Raw genomic sequence first — 13,969 nt, 5'->3', positions numbered from 1 at the left:
GGGTGAGACTTAGTGAGCATGTTTATGGCAGAATGTACAGAAGTTCAAATACACATGTCTGCCTTTTTCATCTCACTCCTGTCAGTGAGAGAAAGTCGTCCCGGGCCCATCGGTCTGTCCAGTCAGTTCACTTGGATGGTGTGAATATACTATACTATTGTAGCATGTGGTATGTATTAGAGAGCTGGTAGTAATTTCAGTGCCGCTAACTAAAGAATCCTCCGGGGAGACTTAATTACAGGAAGACCAGTCTAAATATCATTGAGCTGCATATTTTCCATGACATGAGATTTCTCAGCTCTCTTAGACTCACACTCTCTCAGCTCCCTGTCTCTCTGCTCTCTTTCTGCTCTCTCTCTCTGCTCTCTCTTTCTCTCTCTGCTCTCTGTCTCTCTCACTCTGCTCTCTCTCACTCTGCTCTCTCTCACTCTGCTCTCTCTCACTCTGCTCTCTCTCACTCTGCTCTCTCTCACTCTGCTCTCTCTCTCTCTCTGCTCTCAGCTCTCTCTCTTTCTCTCTCAGGTCTCTCTCAGCAGTTTTGGAGTCCATATATTATAGTTTCTGATGTTGAGAAAAATGCTAATTATCTTAGGGTCTAACCTCATCAGGTGATGCTGCTCAGAGAGATTGGAGGGGCCACTGGGTCACTGTCCAGTGGTTTTGGAGTGGAGAGCAAAGAAACCATATTGAGTGTAACACACACACAACACTCTCGTTCTATCTCTTTCACACACACATTCTCTCACACACACACACACACCAAGGGCCTGCATGATGAGTGTTCTGTAAATGTTTGCAGATTACTGTTTCACTTAAATCCTTTTGGAACCTCAAGTCATGTTAAGTTGAAATAAAAAGGGAAGGCAGTAAGCTTTGTTGGAATATCTTTGGCTCATGTTTCTGGATATTGGGTTTGACCAGACACATTTTTTGTTTTGATGACTTGTAAGGGCACAGCACAGGCAAATTGGGGTTTTAACAATGAATTTTATATTTTATTATCAGTACATTTTATACTTTACATACAATGTTGTATATCTGCATTAGAAATGCACTGAAATACACGTTATTGCCTGGGTATCAATTAAATAAAATAATTGGATTTGAACTATTAGATTAGTGCCATTCAGGTAATGCAGTAAAGACAAGTCGATACAATGTCGCGCTATGACATTGTAACCTCACTCCCGCTGCCATGTAGGTATAGCTAGCCTGCGTTGGCACAACGCCATTGGAAAATAGCTTTATGAGATAAGATGAGAGTCCGATTAGTTAACGTAACCTTTCATGTTCACAATAACCCCGAAGGCTCCCAAGAGTCATTGCTGGTGTTCCAGCTGGGTTTATGGCTCTATGATAACTTGACACATTTTACAATAATATATGAAAATTGCATGAAGTTCCAGTTAAAATTGTTGCCAGTTTTCTATCATGGTTTTATAAACTCGTTTTGATGTTTACATCAGCTTGCAGCATCTTTATGTTGATGTTATTTTTCGCATGGAGTTTTTTCATTTTACTAAGAATCATATTAGCATAAGATCCGTGTTGCATCTGAATGTGCACTTGAGTTATACACTTTTGCTTTATATCATAATTATGGCATTATTACATTTTTATCAGACTTATTCATGCTATTTTGTCAAATCTTAAAATACTTTTGACCAATTTAATTTCGAATCCATTCTGGAATTGCAACGCAAAACGTCAAGACTTAGCCTAAATAATTAAAGATATTTGTGGCAAAATAGACAACTCAACTCAATAAATATTTATATTGACATTTGAATATTCACTTGACTTTCGTAGTACGAATTATTGATCAATTCAATATGCTACAATATTAATAGGTTATATAGCCATGCATTTTCAGTGATCTTTTTAATATTACATCTGTCATACCTGTGATATAGTAAACTATCATTAAATATAGCCCAGAATAGCAGCGTATTTTGTGTCTACATATTTCAAACGTTTCTTGTTAGGATACTAACCTCTGCACAGAAAAGTCACTTGGTAAAAACACAATTACGTTTGGATGGCGGTTTAAAATACTTTTCTTCTTTCAGCTCCGGAGGAAGATATCTTCAAAGGCAAACAGTCCATCAGAAGTCAGGCGCTGGGAAATCAGAACTCTGAGAGTGAGATATTATTGGATGGCGACGATGACACTCTATCATCCTTGGAGGAGAAGGAATTGGAGAACCTAACGGGTAACGCATGCAGCTCATCCGTTTTCATGTCCCAGCGCGCATCATCTAGAGGGGGCTGGGAACGCGCGTTGGTTGAATTCTCCCCCTCCCGCCTTTAAAGCGTCTCCATTTCTAACGCGTGCGGGTACTGCTACGGGTACTTTGAGGCGCGCATGCAGGATAACGGGGCTCCCGAACGGTTAATAAGGGGGGATAACCTCCCCAGCGCCTCCCATTACCCCTGGAGTCTCATGATGCTTTGTGATGATCTGGCTTTGGGGGAGGAGGAGATAATAACACACAAACATGTCCTATTGGCGCTTGTTTACAAGTTCACATATCTCAAAGCAAAGCGCATTTTTGTTTGTAATAAAATTATAGTACATAAATACCAACACGGTTGTGTAATATGATTCATAGTTAGCTTTTGACACAGTAATTATTTACTTTTTTATCATTGAGAGGTTGAGAATAGGCCTATAATTGAAGAAGTGAACTGTGCGTTTTGTCTAAATGTTTGGCCTCGGGGTTCATTTCTATTTTGGATCCTACCTCAGACTTCCTTTATGTTAAATGTTAAATGAAAACCGCAAATTTGTACTCGTGACAAGTGCGATATTTTTTGACACATGCATCGCATGTGGGCCTATTTTATGATTGGGCATAGCGTATAGGTGCACCGCGCACGGCTTTTAGCTAAACGGTATTATTTTCACATTTTAGAATAGCACTATGGACCTTAAAAATTTTCTGTGTCTTTAGTTGTTTATAATTGCTCTAAATGTGCAGTTTTCCTATATGAATCCATGTCGAATAAATAGTATAGGCTGAGATCAAAACGACTGTAGGCCTTGCCGTTAACAAGACTCAAACACATAAAATTACGTTGCTGTCCAATTTCTTATCCACTTTAAATCCATTATCTCACACCCATATTGATGTAAATGTGGCTCCCTGTACCTGGAACTCCTATCGGACTATTAGTTATGTTACTAACCGGATTGCATCCTATATAATCCTCAATTTCCCCACATCATGGCTTTCCACTATAACTTGTTCACCCACTGTAGACTAATATAAATGCGCTCAGAGCGCAATTTATATAAAAACACAACGCCCACGATGGCAATAGGATTAAGGGGAGATCCCATGCATAATAAAGTGACATGGATTCTGAACTGAAGTGGAAATTGTCATGTGGTTCTCCTACTCCTCTGACTAGACAGACAGACAGGACGCAGCGTCCCAGTACAGGCAGCTGTCTGTCTGAACAACACCAAATGTAATTGAATGTCTCCATGGCAGTGATTGAAAAATGTTATTTCGCGCCCGGATTACATGCTAATGCTCACAATGCTCGGAGGGCTAAGGGGGGAGGGAGGGGGAGACGGCAACAAATGAACATATCTGTTTATTCCATAGCCACCCGTTTCGGAAAGACGTGGGTGCTTTGGGGAAATCAAACCGGGCTCTGAAGCCCCTTTCTGCCGCGCGGTACATCAGCAAATACAATGCTTCTGCACACGTGGAGAGCGGGGCAAGAGCTTACACGGTGCTCCCTCGAGCGGCCTTCTCATTGTCATACTGGCATAAATTAAGATTGATGAGAGATTAAACAGACGTAGCACCAGCCCGCAATCAATGGGGCCTGATTGACAGCTGATTCTATTTTTTGACAAAGCTGGTCTGTCTTGGGTTACGCAGATGCTGATATTTTACTCAGCGGGTCAAACCACCTCTCCCTCCCCGTAGTCTAAAGAGGAACTGTTAAGATCATTGTGATTCTGCTTTCAGTTCTTATCAACACGACATATTAGATCTAACTCGATCTAGCAAGGAAATGAGGTCTAATAATAATGCTAATAATAATTGTGAAATGTAAATTGCATTCTTAATTTCAATTGCAGTTACACAAATCATTTGCATGCAGTTTTAAGCTAGAAATTATACAATTGAGAATTATATTTATTTTTCTCCTTGACCTCGCATTTGATAGACAGGCCGATACAACTGACCCATCGCCTCGACCAGGGCTGCCCAACCCTCTTCGTGGAGATCTACTGTCCTGTAGGTTTTCAGTCCAACCCTAAACTAGCATATCTGATTCAGCTAGTTAAGGTCTTGTTGAGCAGCTAATTTGTAGAATCAGGTGTGTTAAATTAGGACGGTAGATCACCAGGAAGAGGGTTGGCAGCCCTGGCCTAGAGCAAATATTTTCCCTTCATTAGAAATGCATATGTGGCCTTCTCTATATTGTTATGGTATTTTCACGGAGACAAAAGGAGCCATCGAAGTCAGTGCGTGTCGTTGTTGAGTTTATATGTTTACTTTTACACGCTGTTGCCCTTTGAAAAAGCTCTCCTTTTTCGCGGAGGAGAAGGGGGTGATTTTTGTAAAGCGGGCTAATGTTTGCTTTCTGGCCCGTGCCGTTGTTGGGCCCTGTCTGTCTCCTAGGCCCTGTAAACATGAGCACTAGCGCTCAGCTGGTCGCCCCAGCGGTGGTGGTGAAAGGAACGCTGTCCATCACCGCGTCTGAACTCTACTTCGAGGTGGATGAAGAAGAGGCCAGCTTTAAGACGATCGATCCAAAGGTAAGAGAAGGGCTTTAACTTCCATTGATCCAAAGCAGGCCCTCCTGTCATTCTGTAAAACCAGCTTTCAAAATGGCTCAGGCCTTTCTCCCAGTCCTTCCATGGCCCCAGCACCTCCAAGTCATGCCTTTCTGCAGCCTAATTGCATTATAAAGCCGTTATAAGAATTTAATAAATAACTCCAAATAATGAACATGCATAGACTAAAAGCCTTTAGGCTATTGCATGACGACTGTAAACAGCCTTGACTTCTGCGATCATCATCAAGTCAAATAATTATTGAATAATCCAAATGTAGACCGAGACTCAATAATCTCTATAATTGAGATTATAACAACCGTATAGGCTATGATGCTGTTGTGTGGTGTGTGTATTTGCGTAGTGAAAGTGAACATTAAGCTATAGCTTCACTCGTGCTTGAATTGCATTGGTTTAGTGGGCTACGTCATTGACAACATCACGTCTCTCTGAAAACGGGTGTTTGCTCAGCAGATTCGATACACAAAGGCCTCGGAGCCTGCAGAAGCATCACAAGCAAACGTTTGAAAAATAATAAGTTAGTCTGTCGCACATCATAATACAATGTGCCAGATATAGAGAGACGACTAGGCCTGCTCTTCTTCCTTCTGGTCTTTCAGTTGTTCGTGAAATGCAGCCCAGGAATCAGGAATACGGTGTAGGCCCAATGGCTTATGTTGTGGTAAGTTTTGTTGAGAATCAAAAACCATGAAATGACTTGAATTTATTATTCGACACCTTTGAAATGTAGCCTGTATGACTCATTTGAATATCCTAAATAACAGGCTGTAGTAATTAATATTCATTTCGAAATATCCTCGTTCTATTTGTGTTCAACAGTTCAGTGGTAAACCAAATAGGCTGGTGCTAATGGATAGCCTACTGTACTAATATAACCGCGTGGTGTTTAGTCCCTCGTAGTGAAAGCGATATGAATCAGGTCTCGTTAAGAAATGGGCCCTGACTTTCCCTGGCTAGTCATTGAGTGACAGTTGTGTATCTTTGTTTCCAGCAGTCTGCGCCCAGGGTTATTGGCAATAACAACAGTTATAATCATAATATAGTTATAATAACAGATAAGTTCATGAATCAACCTTTGAGGTTTTGATTTTCATGCGTTAACATTTTCCTATTGAAACGGCAAATGAATTAGTCTGAATTTAGCAATGGTCTGTTCCGGTGAATGAGCCTACTACAAGTGGTTGTTGTGTTTCTCGTTATCCTCATGCAGTTTTTTCGCCCCAATCTCTCCCTATCTCCCCAATAGTTAATACACAGTAATAACAGACATGCATACCGGCGTGTTTAAATAGGATTTTGTTGCAGCCATATAGCCTATCGACATCAAACTGTCGACTAAATAGACGTTATTATTTTAAAACAATTTGCATCAAATTGAACTAAATTATAGTGTGCTATATTAATTATTCCAAGACGAAAATTCATGTATGTTCTTTGATATGCATAATAATGCAAAACTCGTAATTTGTATCAAATTAATCTAGGCCCAAGATTTGCCAAATGTACATTTATTAGTATTAACATTCCTTTTTTACGCACATGAATTCTGTTTTTCACACAGGAATTGATTCCACGATCCTCTTTATCTAGTAAATATAAATTACATTTCTATTACTCTTACTAAACAATGCCAGTTCTCAAAACATGTATACAAACACAAGGCCAAGTTGTAATGTACTTTTCTTCGTTTTATTAACATTTCAGTTTAAGGTCACGTAATGAAAAATTGGAACTTGGCACGCTACATTTCTATTCTTTCACTTAAAGATTTTGTGCATATAATTTTAAATAAACATTTATTCACTTTGTGAAAACATTTAAAACAAAACAACAAAAAAGTATTACATTTAGCTTAATGTACCTTCACGTTCTCTCTTTGAATGGCAATGTCCCATTTCACTCCGTTGTAAAAGTTTTTTTTTTGTTTGCTTGTTTTTAGTTTGTCAATTGTTTCACATTGCTCGGAGAACCCAGGATCGTGACGTTTTCCTCCACTCTGAGGTGATCTCAAAACGTCACCTCGGCAGACCTAAATAGCAATAGTATCACAATCAGACAGTTCGACAGTTTATAATTTGTCCAAACTTTTTGCATTAGTGAGGATTTCCCTCGCCAGTCTCCACGTCTGCTTTGCTGCAGCTTCCAGGGCCGAGTGGGGCTTCCCCTGAAACAGGTCCAAATTTGGTAAGAAATAATGGGGGCATCTGCGGCACTGCAAACACGAGATGAGCTGCAGCAGAATTCCGTTGATTCGATCTCCGAGGCAGGACTCGTCCCAGTCGGTCTCTCTCGGGTGTTTCTCACACTCATACAGCAGTAGGGTCTTCATGTGGTAGCTCTGGAGTGGCTGACCGGGTAGCTCGAGATGACGGTCGCGGAGAGTCTTCAGGACCGAGAGGCATCTTTTCCTGCATCCCGCCATCAGGAGCCTATTCTCGGCCTCGCTGAACTGCAAGACCCAGGCGTCACTCTCAGCCGAGCTCTGTTTCCCGGTCAACGAGTAGCACTCTTTGGAGAGAAGGTTAAAGCCCTCGGCCTTGACCTCGGCCACCCGGTTCGGACCAGGCCAGGGGATATGGGGCATGGGCCACTGGGCAGCGCTCCTAGGCCAGATCCCTGTGCACTTGAACGCAGGGGTGATCTGAACCACGTATCTCTCCCGGATCCTTAGTTTTACCTCACTTGTGTCTGCTACCATTTTAACCACGTCACGGTAGCTACACTTATCCACCGCTTGCGCCACCAGAGTCTGAAACCTTGAGCGAATCTTCCGGGCGGAAAGGTAGCCCGAGGCCGTTATGAACTCGACCCAGAGAGACATACTTCTTTTGCGGCCGTCGCTCAGCTTCAGTACAGCGCAGCCGGGCAGAGAACCGTCGTCAACAAAGTTGAACACTCCCATCTGGTTGAGGTAGAGGACCACCTCGAACTCGTTGGGGGCTATGACCTCCATCCCCTCGAAGCGCGCCTCTATCTCGCTGAGAGAGGAGATGAACCGGGGTTCCTGCACCTCGACCTCCTTCAGGACGTCCGACACTACCTTACACACCTCCCGGATAGTCTTTGCAATGGCCGCTTTTCGAGTTTGGCATCTCTCGCTGTAGTATTTGTTGAGCTGGTAGACCAGCTTTGCCTGCGTCGCGATCATGTTTGGGCAGAGGTCCGGGCTGTACACCGGCGAGTCGCAGTACGTTGACGGATCCAATGCTTACCGGTAAAGCCAGAGGCGAAACGCTCTTCCCCAAGCAATAGAAAAAATATACAATTCAACTTTTTTTGCGTACACAGCGGATGGACGTCAGACAGTGTCGGAAGGAAACCGATAGGGATGCAACGTAATAGGCTACTAAATATCAGTCATATGCAGTGGGCAGCCCCAGAATGGGGTGGGCTCAGTGTACAATATAATACCGTCCGTGTCCTCGCGCTTGCAGACCCTAAAGGATAAAGCTCTGGTCGTGACCGCTCATCTCTCCTTGTCCGTTCAGTTGAACGTGAAAACTACGCGTTATTCTCCTACCTTGCCCCACTGTTGTCCACACTCAGCTGTGCGAGCTGGACTTGTGTAGTTTATGAATGGTCCCCTAGAAGAGTGAAAGGGGTCGGGCTTCTCCTCCTGCAATCAACGGCGGAGCTGTCAGTGCGACCAGCCAATCAGAGGCCTCTCCGACAAGCACTCGTTCAGGAGAGGCACACTTTCGCTCTCCAACATCCTGCGCGCGGAGCCTCTGCTCCCAGGTCGAGATATAGGAAGATAAACGGTTCCTTTTCGTATACACACTTTGTGCTCTTTTCTACGAAGTATATTTAATACGTTTTAAAGACAGCTGTGTCTCTTTTGCCTTGACCTAGCCTTTTTTCTCCCAGGTGTGCACGTGCTCAATATAAAATGGAACTATTTAGAAGGAGAATAGGTTGCGCATTGAGTGATGCAGGATACCTGGCAAGGGAAGTGTTTATTTACTTGCTCGCTTCATGTCTGAATGGCATCAATTTGGAACCCTTTCGTTTTTCTATGGCAGTTAATGAGGCTTGATACTCCTTCATAAACATCAGCACTAATGTTTTAATCGCTTTTGACTATGTAACCAATACTTTAAAAAAAATGCTGTACAGTATTGTATGTATGCATTATTGGACTATTCGTGCATTTGCATATTTCTAGTGAATTGCTAATTTATGTATATCAAGCAATTTTTAACTGATGTTTTATGACGTTTATGCGTCAAGAAACAAGAAAGGACTAATTTTATTAGAAAGCGCGTCTCCGGGCTGCGGGTTCAACACGGTGTGTGATAATCAGGTTAACGAGATAAATCGAATGTTCAGTGAGTGTACAATATTTCTAATATTTGTGTTTTTTTCCATAAAATAGCATATAATTTTTGTTTTCCTGATTTTCAGTATTTTTTCTCTCCAATCTAATAGGCTAGAAGTTGTTCACATTTCAAACCTCTAACATATTCACTTGTCTTAAGGGACATGCTTTTTGTTGTGCCTAGTGATTTCATCTTGGTGTATCGTGATACTAGATTATAGGCCTGAATAGTTCAAATGACACCCAGTAATTTCCCTCGGATATCGGATTAAGAGCAACAACCTTCCCCTCACCGAAATGTGGTTTATTGTTTTCCCATACCAATTTGGCCTACTAATCTCCCTAATATTCTATCGGACAAATTAACATCATATTACTTCCATATTTGACCCATTTCATGCCATTGTACAATTTAAGAACGGAGAACAATTCCGCCTAGAATGGATGCGCACTGCACGCACCTGCAGTGCAAGTTTTAGCACGCGTGTAATTATAAAATGTGATGAACGATAATAACACTATAGGCCTATTATTTTAATTGACATCGTAAGACCCTTTGGGATGTTAAAAACGTGGTATTCCGTAGTTCTTCAATGCTATGTTTGGGGCCTGTTTTATTGCAGCCTATTTGCCCTTGTCGTTTTATAAAGCGCATGTTACATTAATAATGCCTAATTCAGAAAAAAGCAAAAGGTCTGATGTTTCTCTTTTCACATTCTTATTACAACAATTGAAATATGTAATTGATTTCCAAGAAGCTCAATTATATTTTTTAAATCACTCTAAAGACATAAACAACCGGCTTTTTCTTTCTCATTGTGCGCTGTGCGTGGTTTTCTAAAAATGCACGTACTTTTAATCTGGTCATCGCTTTATCGGCGCGTGAACCTTGTCGGTGATGAATAATAAACGGACAGGGGTTCTTCGCGCGGGCCCGGGATTGTAATTGAAGTCCTCTTATCACCCCAGACTTCATGTTAGATGACTTAAGAACCAATCACCGTCTCCTCGCGGGCACAGCACCGAGACGCGCGGGGAGAAGGCGGGGTGTGAGACTGCTCCTCAGACAGTGATGCTGCAATAGAATGGCCCAAAAAAATAACGCCTCAGTTAAATGAAAGCTACTTAAGTTAAAGTCCTCTTTACAAAACTATTGATCTATCTGAAGCTTATTTTCCCGTCCTCCCGTTGTAGCCTACTCAAGTTAATGAGGCGCAGGTTGTTAGGAGCTTTGGCATTAAATTCATTAGGGAGTCAATTGGACATTCTCTGTCCAGTGGACGTCGTTTTTATGTCGGGATCCCTCGAGGCTTTTGACCTAATTAGACATAAGTGTTTTAATTGCAACGACTTTTTGGCTATTTGGAGCTGGAAATATCTCCAGGTCCTTGTTGTGGTGTTAAGCAAAGCACTCAACGATGTAATTACGGGGAGTTAACAACATGGCTTATCAAAAATCTATATTGATGATATGAAAACCTTCTTTCGCATTCTTATGTACATTATGAAGTTATTTCAAATGTATATTTTTTTCCCTTTTCAAATATATTTTTATCATACAATAGTCAGCGAAGCTAGTTTAACATGTGTTTAGACATATGGGGGAAAACTGCATTTACAGATTGGTTGGCCCTTTAAACAGAGACAGACTAACATTTGAAAGGTAATTGATGGTAATATTAGTAAATGACTGAAACACTATTGTCTCGATGTTATGCAGGCTTTATACAGCCAATGCCTTTTTTGTAATTTAGTATGACTAAAACACAACTATTATTTCCCATTTTGGAAAATATGCTTTTTGTGCCAAATATACATTATGTTTCCCACAGATTGGTCAGCATGACCACTACACAGAGGTTAAGGGACTGAAACATTCCTGGAATACTCATGTACTCTATTTAGCTTTAGTTTCTCATGCTCACCACATTCATTGTAGCATCGGGTTTAGCTGAAGACTGGAAAATGCAACCACTGAAAATACAGTGTGGATACTGAAATAAGCCACAAAGTTGCCAGAAACCAAGTGAAGTGTTTTTCAGTTTTTCTCTGCAAACAGTTTAAAAAAAAAAAACAGTAAGATGGCAAATGCCTGCTTGTCATTGTCATATATTCCAGTAGTATTGATGAAGCTACTATCACTACAGAGAGTATTACTGTAGTGTAGGAGATGGGGTTGGCTGATATTTGGGGAGACATCTTTTATGATATGCTACTCCAGATATTGCAATATCTGATACAATCGTTTTGCGCAGTTAATGAGTAAATCATTCCAGCCTGTGTTGTTTTTGTGCTTATTTACGATAGTAACGTTAAATAATCTTTGTGTTGTGAAACAATAAGGCTTAGTTAATTCATTTAGACTTCATTTTCAACATATTTAAACAGCCTAACTGATAAAACGGCACAGTTTTTGATTTGTAAAGTTCAAATGGAGTAGTCTTGCACTTCACGATATATCGTCAATGTCAAATATCACCATATTCAATTTGATCATATATCGGCCCAACCGTAGTAGGTGACCTCGGGACGGATTCACAAATCTCACTGTCTTGATTAACTAACTAGAAGCCGAGATGTTGAAAAACTATATAACTGTAATTAAGGTGTGTGTCTGTTGGATATATTCATTTAATTGAGGGATTTGTTTTATTGGCTATTTCCTGGTTCAAGTTAAGTAATGTAACCTCAAATCTATGTGATAATTTTCACTTATGATGAGTGTATTTGGTGTTTACACATATACAGTGCATTCGGAAAGTATTCATACCCCTTAACTCTTTCCACATTTTGTTACGTTACAGCCTTATTCTAAAATGGATTAAATAGTTTTTTCCCCATTATGACAAAGCAAAAACCGTTATTTTTTGTTGTGCAAAATCGGAAATATCATATTTCCATAAGTATTCAGACCCTTTACTCAGTACTTTGTTGAAGCACATTTGGCAGCGATTACAGCCTCGACTCTTCTTGGGTATGACGCTACAAGGTTGGCACACCTGTATTTGGGGAGTTTCTCCCATTCTTCTCTGCAGTTCCTCTCAAGCTCCGTCAGGTTGGATGGGGAACGTTGCTGCACATCTATTTTCAGGTCTCTCTAGAGATGTTAGAAGCCACTCTTCAGAAAAAGGCAGATGACAGCATGATGCTGCCACCCCCATGCATCACCGTAGGGATGGTGCCAGGTTTCCTCCAGACGTGAAGCTTGGCATTCAGGCCAAATAATTAAATCTTGGTTTCATCAGACCAGAGTCCCCCCCTCCTCCCTTTTTGTACACTCGCTGTTTGTTTGTTACCTATGCATGGTCACTTCGCCCCCACCTACATGTACAGATTACCTCAACTAGCCTGTACCCCTGCACACTGACTTGGTACTGGTGCCCCCTGTATATAGCCTCGTTATTGTTATTCTTATTGTGTTATCTTTATTATTATGTTTTATTTTAGTCTACTTGGTAAATATTTTCTTCTTCTTGAACTGCACTGTTGATTAAGGCTTGTAAGTAAGCATTTCACGGTAAAGTCTACACTTGTTGTATTCGGCGCATGTGACAAATACATTTTGATTTGATTTATTTCTCATGGTCTGAGAGTCTTTATGTGCTTTTTGGCATACTCCAAGCAGGCTGTCCTGCCTTTTTCTGAAGAGTGGCTTCTGTCTGGCTACTCTACTATAAAGGCCTGATTTGGTGGAGTGCTGCAGAGATGGTTGTCCTTCTGGAAGGTTCCCCCATCCCCACAGAGGAGCTCTGTCAGAGTGACCATTGGGTTCTTGGTCACCTCCCTGACCAAAGCCCTTCTCCCCTGATTGCTCAGTTTGGCCGGGCGGAGGCCACTGTGTTCTTGGGGACTTTAGCTGTTCTTCGACACGATCATGTCTCGGAGCTCTACGGACAATTCCTTCGACCTCATAACTTGGTTTATGCTCTGACATGCACTGTCAACTGTGGGACCTTATATAGACATGTGTGTGCCTTTCCAAATCATGTCCAATCGATTGAATTTACCACAGGTGGACTGCAATCAAGTTGTAGAAACATCTCAAGGATGATCAATGGAAACAGGATGCACATGAGCTCAGTTCCAGGTGTCTCATAACAAAGGTTCTGAATACTTATGTAAATAAGGTATTTCCTTTTTTTTTTTATATACATTTGCAAACATTTTGAAAACCTGTTTTGACTTTGTCATTATGGGGTATAATGTGTAGATTGATGAGAAAAAAAATGTATTTAATCTATTTTAGAATAAGGCTGTAATGTAACAAAATGTGGAAAAAGTCAAGGGGTCTGAATACTTCCTGAATGCACAGTATAGGCATGCTATACACACACACACACACACACACACACACAGACACGCACACACCCTTCTCAAGAAAATGCAATCTGGCAATTTTCGCATGATCCTGCATATTTGGTATTTTGCATTAACCATCTCTGTTTTCTAAACCGGTTCCTATCTTTGATTTACAGTTGGTGGAGTGGCGTTCGCGTCAGTGTAGTAGTCAACCTACAACATACACCTCCTATCTGTTGTTATTTGCAATGTTCTGGATATACCGTAGTAGAATTGACGCTGTCAAGAGACGAGATAAGCCACATAGACGCAAACGTTCATTTGGAAGTTTCTAGCAAAAATACTTGAACTCTAACCGAAAAGGCAAAGTTACATTCGGTACCGCGTGATGTATGGTTTACTTACAACCTTGATTTATTGTCAAGATTTGAAAAATGCAAAACTGTTGAGATTTGACATTCTTTTCCCCTGAATCATGCCCGACTGGAGGAATAGTCGTGCTCAAGGAGCCTTGGCGTGCTGCTTAAGAA

At 41.2% G+C, this 13,969-nt stretch overlaps 2 protein-coding genes across 2 annotated transcripts in view; one reads left to right on the top strand and one right to left on the bottom strand.

Moving 5' to 3' along the window:
* The window catches only part of LOC115191800 (lipopolysaccharide-responsive and beige-like anchor protein), a gene marked incomplete in the record, with an annotated part of 272,883 nt that overhangs the window by 175,404 nt on the left and 83,510 nt on the right, over positions 1 to 13,969 (top strand). Inside the window, 2 exon segments of the mRNA XM_029749734.1 lie at positions 2,070 to 2,213; positions 4,647 to 4,783. Of these exon segments, the coding sequence (XP_029605594.1) occupies positions 2,070 to 2,213; positions 4,647 to 4,783 (281 nt within the window).
* LOC115191801 (protein mab-21-like 2) lies at positions 6,315 to 8,461 on the bottom strand. The gene has a single exon (XM_029749735.1). It carries the CDS (start codon positions 7,968 to 7,970, stop codon positions 6,891 to 6,893), a length of 1,080 nt encoding a protein of 359 aa, XP_029605595.1. The 5' UTR covers positions 7,971 to 8,461; the 3' UTR covers positions 6,315 to 6,890.

The sequence above is a fragment of the Salmo trutta genome, chromosome 4 (genome assembly GCF_901001165.1).
Source record: "Salmo trutta chromosome 4, fSalTru1.1, whole genome shotgun sequence".
In the NCBI taxonomy this organism is placed as follows: domain Eukaryota; kingdom Metazoa; phylum Chordata; class Actinopteri; order Salmoniformes; family Salmonidae; genus Salmo; species Salmo trutta.
The sequence above is the reverse complement of the archived record's forward strand: the minus strand, read 5'-3'. Positions and strand labels throughout refer to the sequence as shown.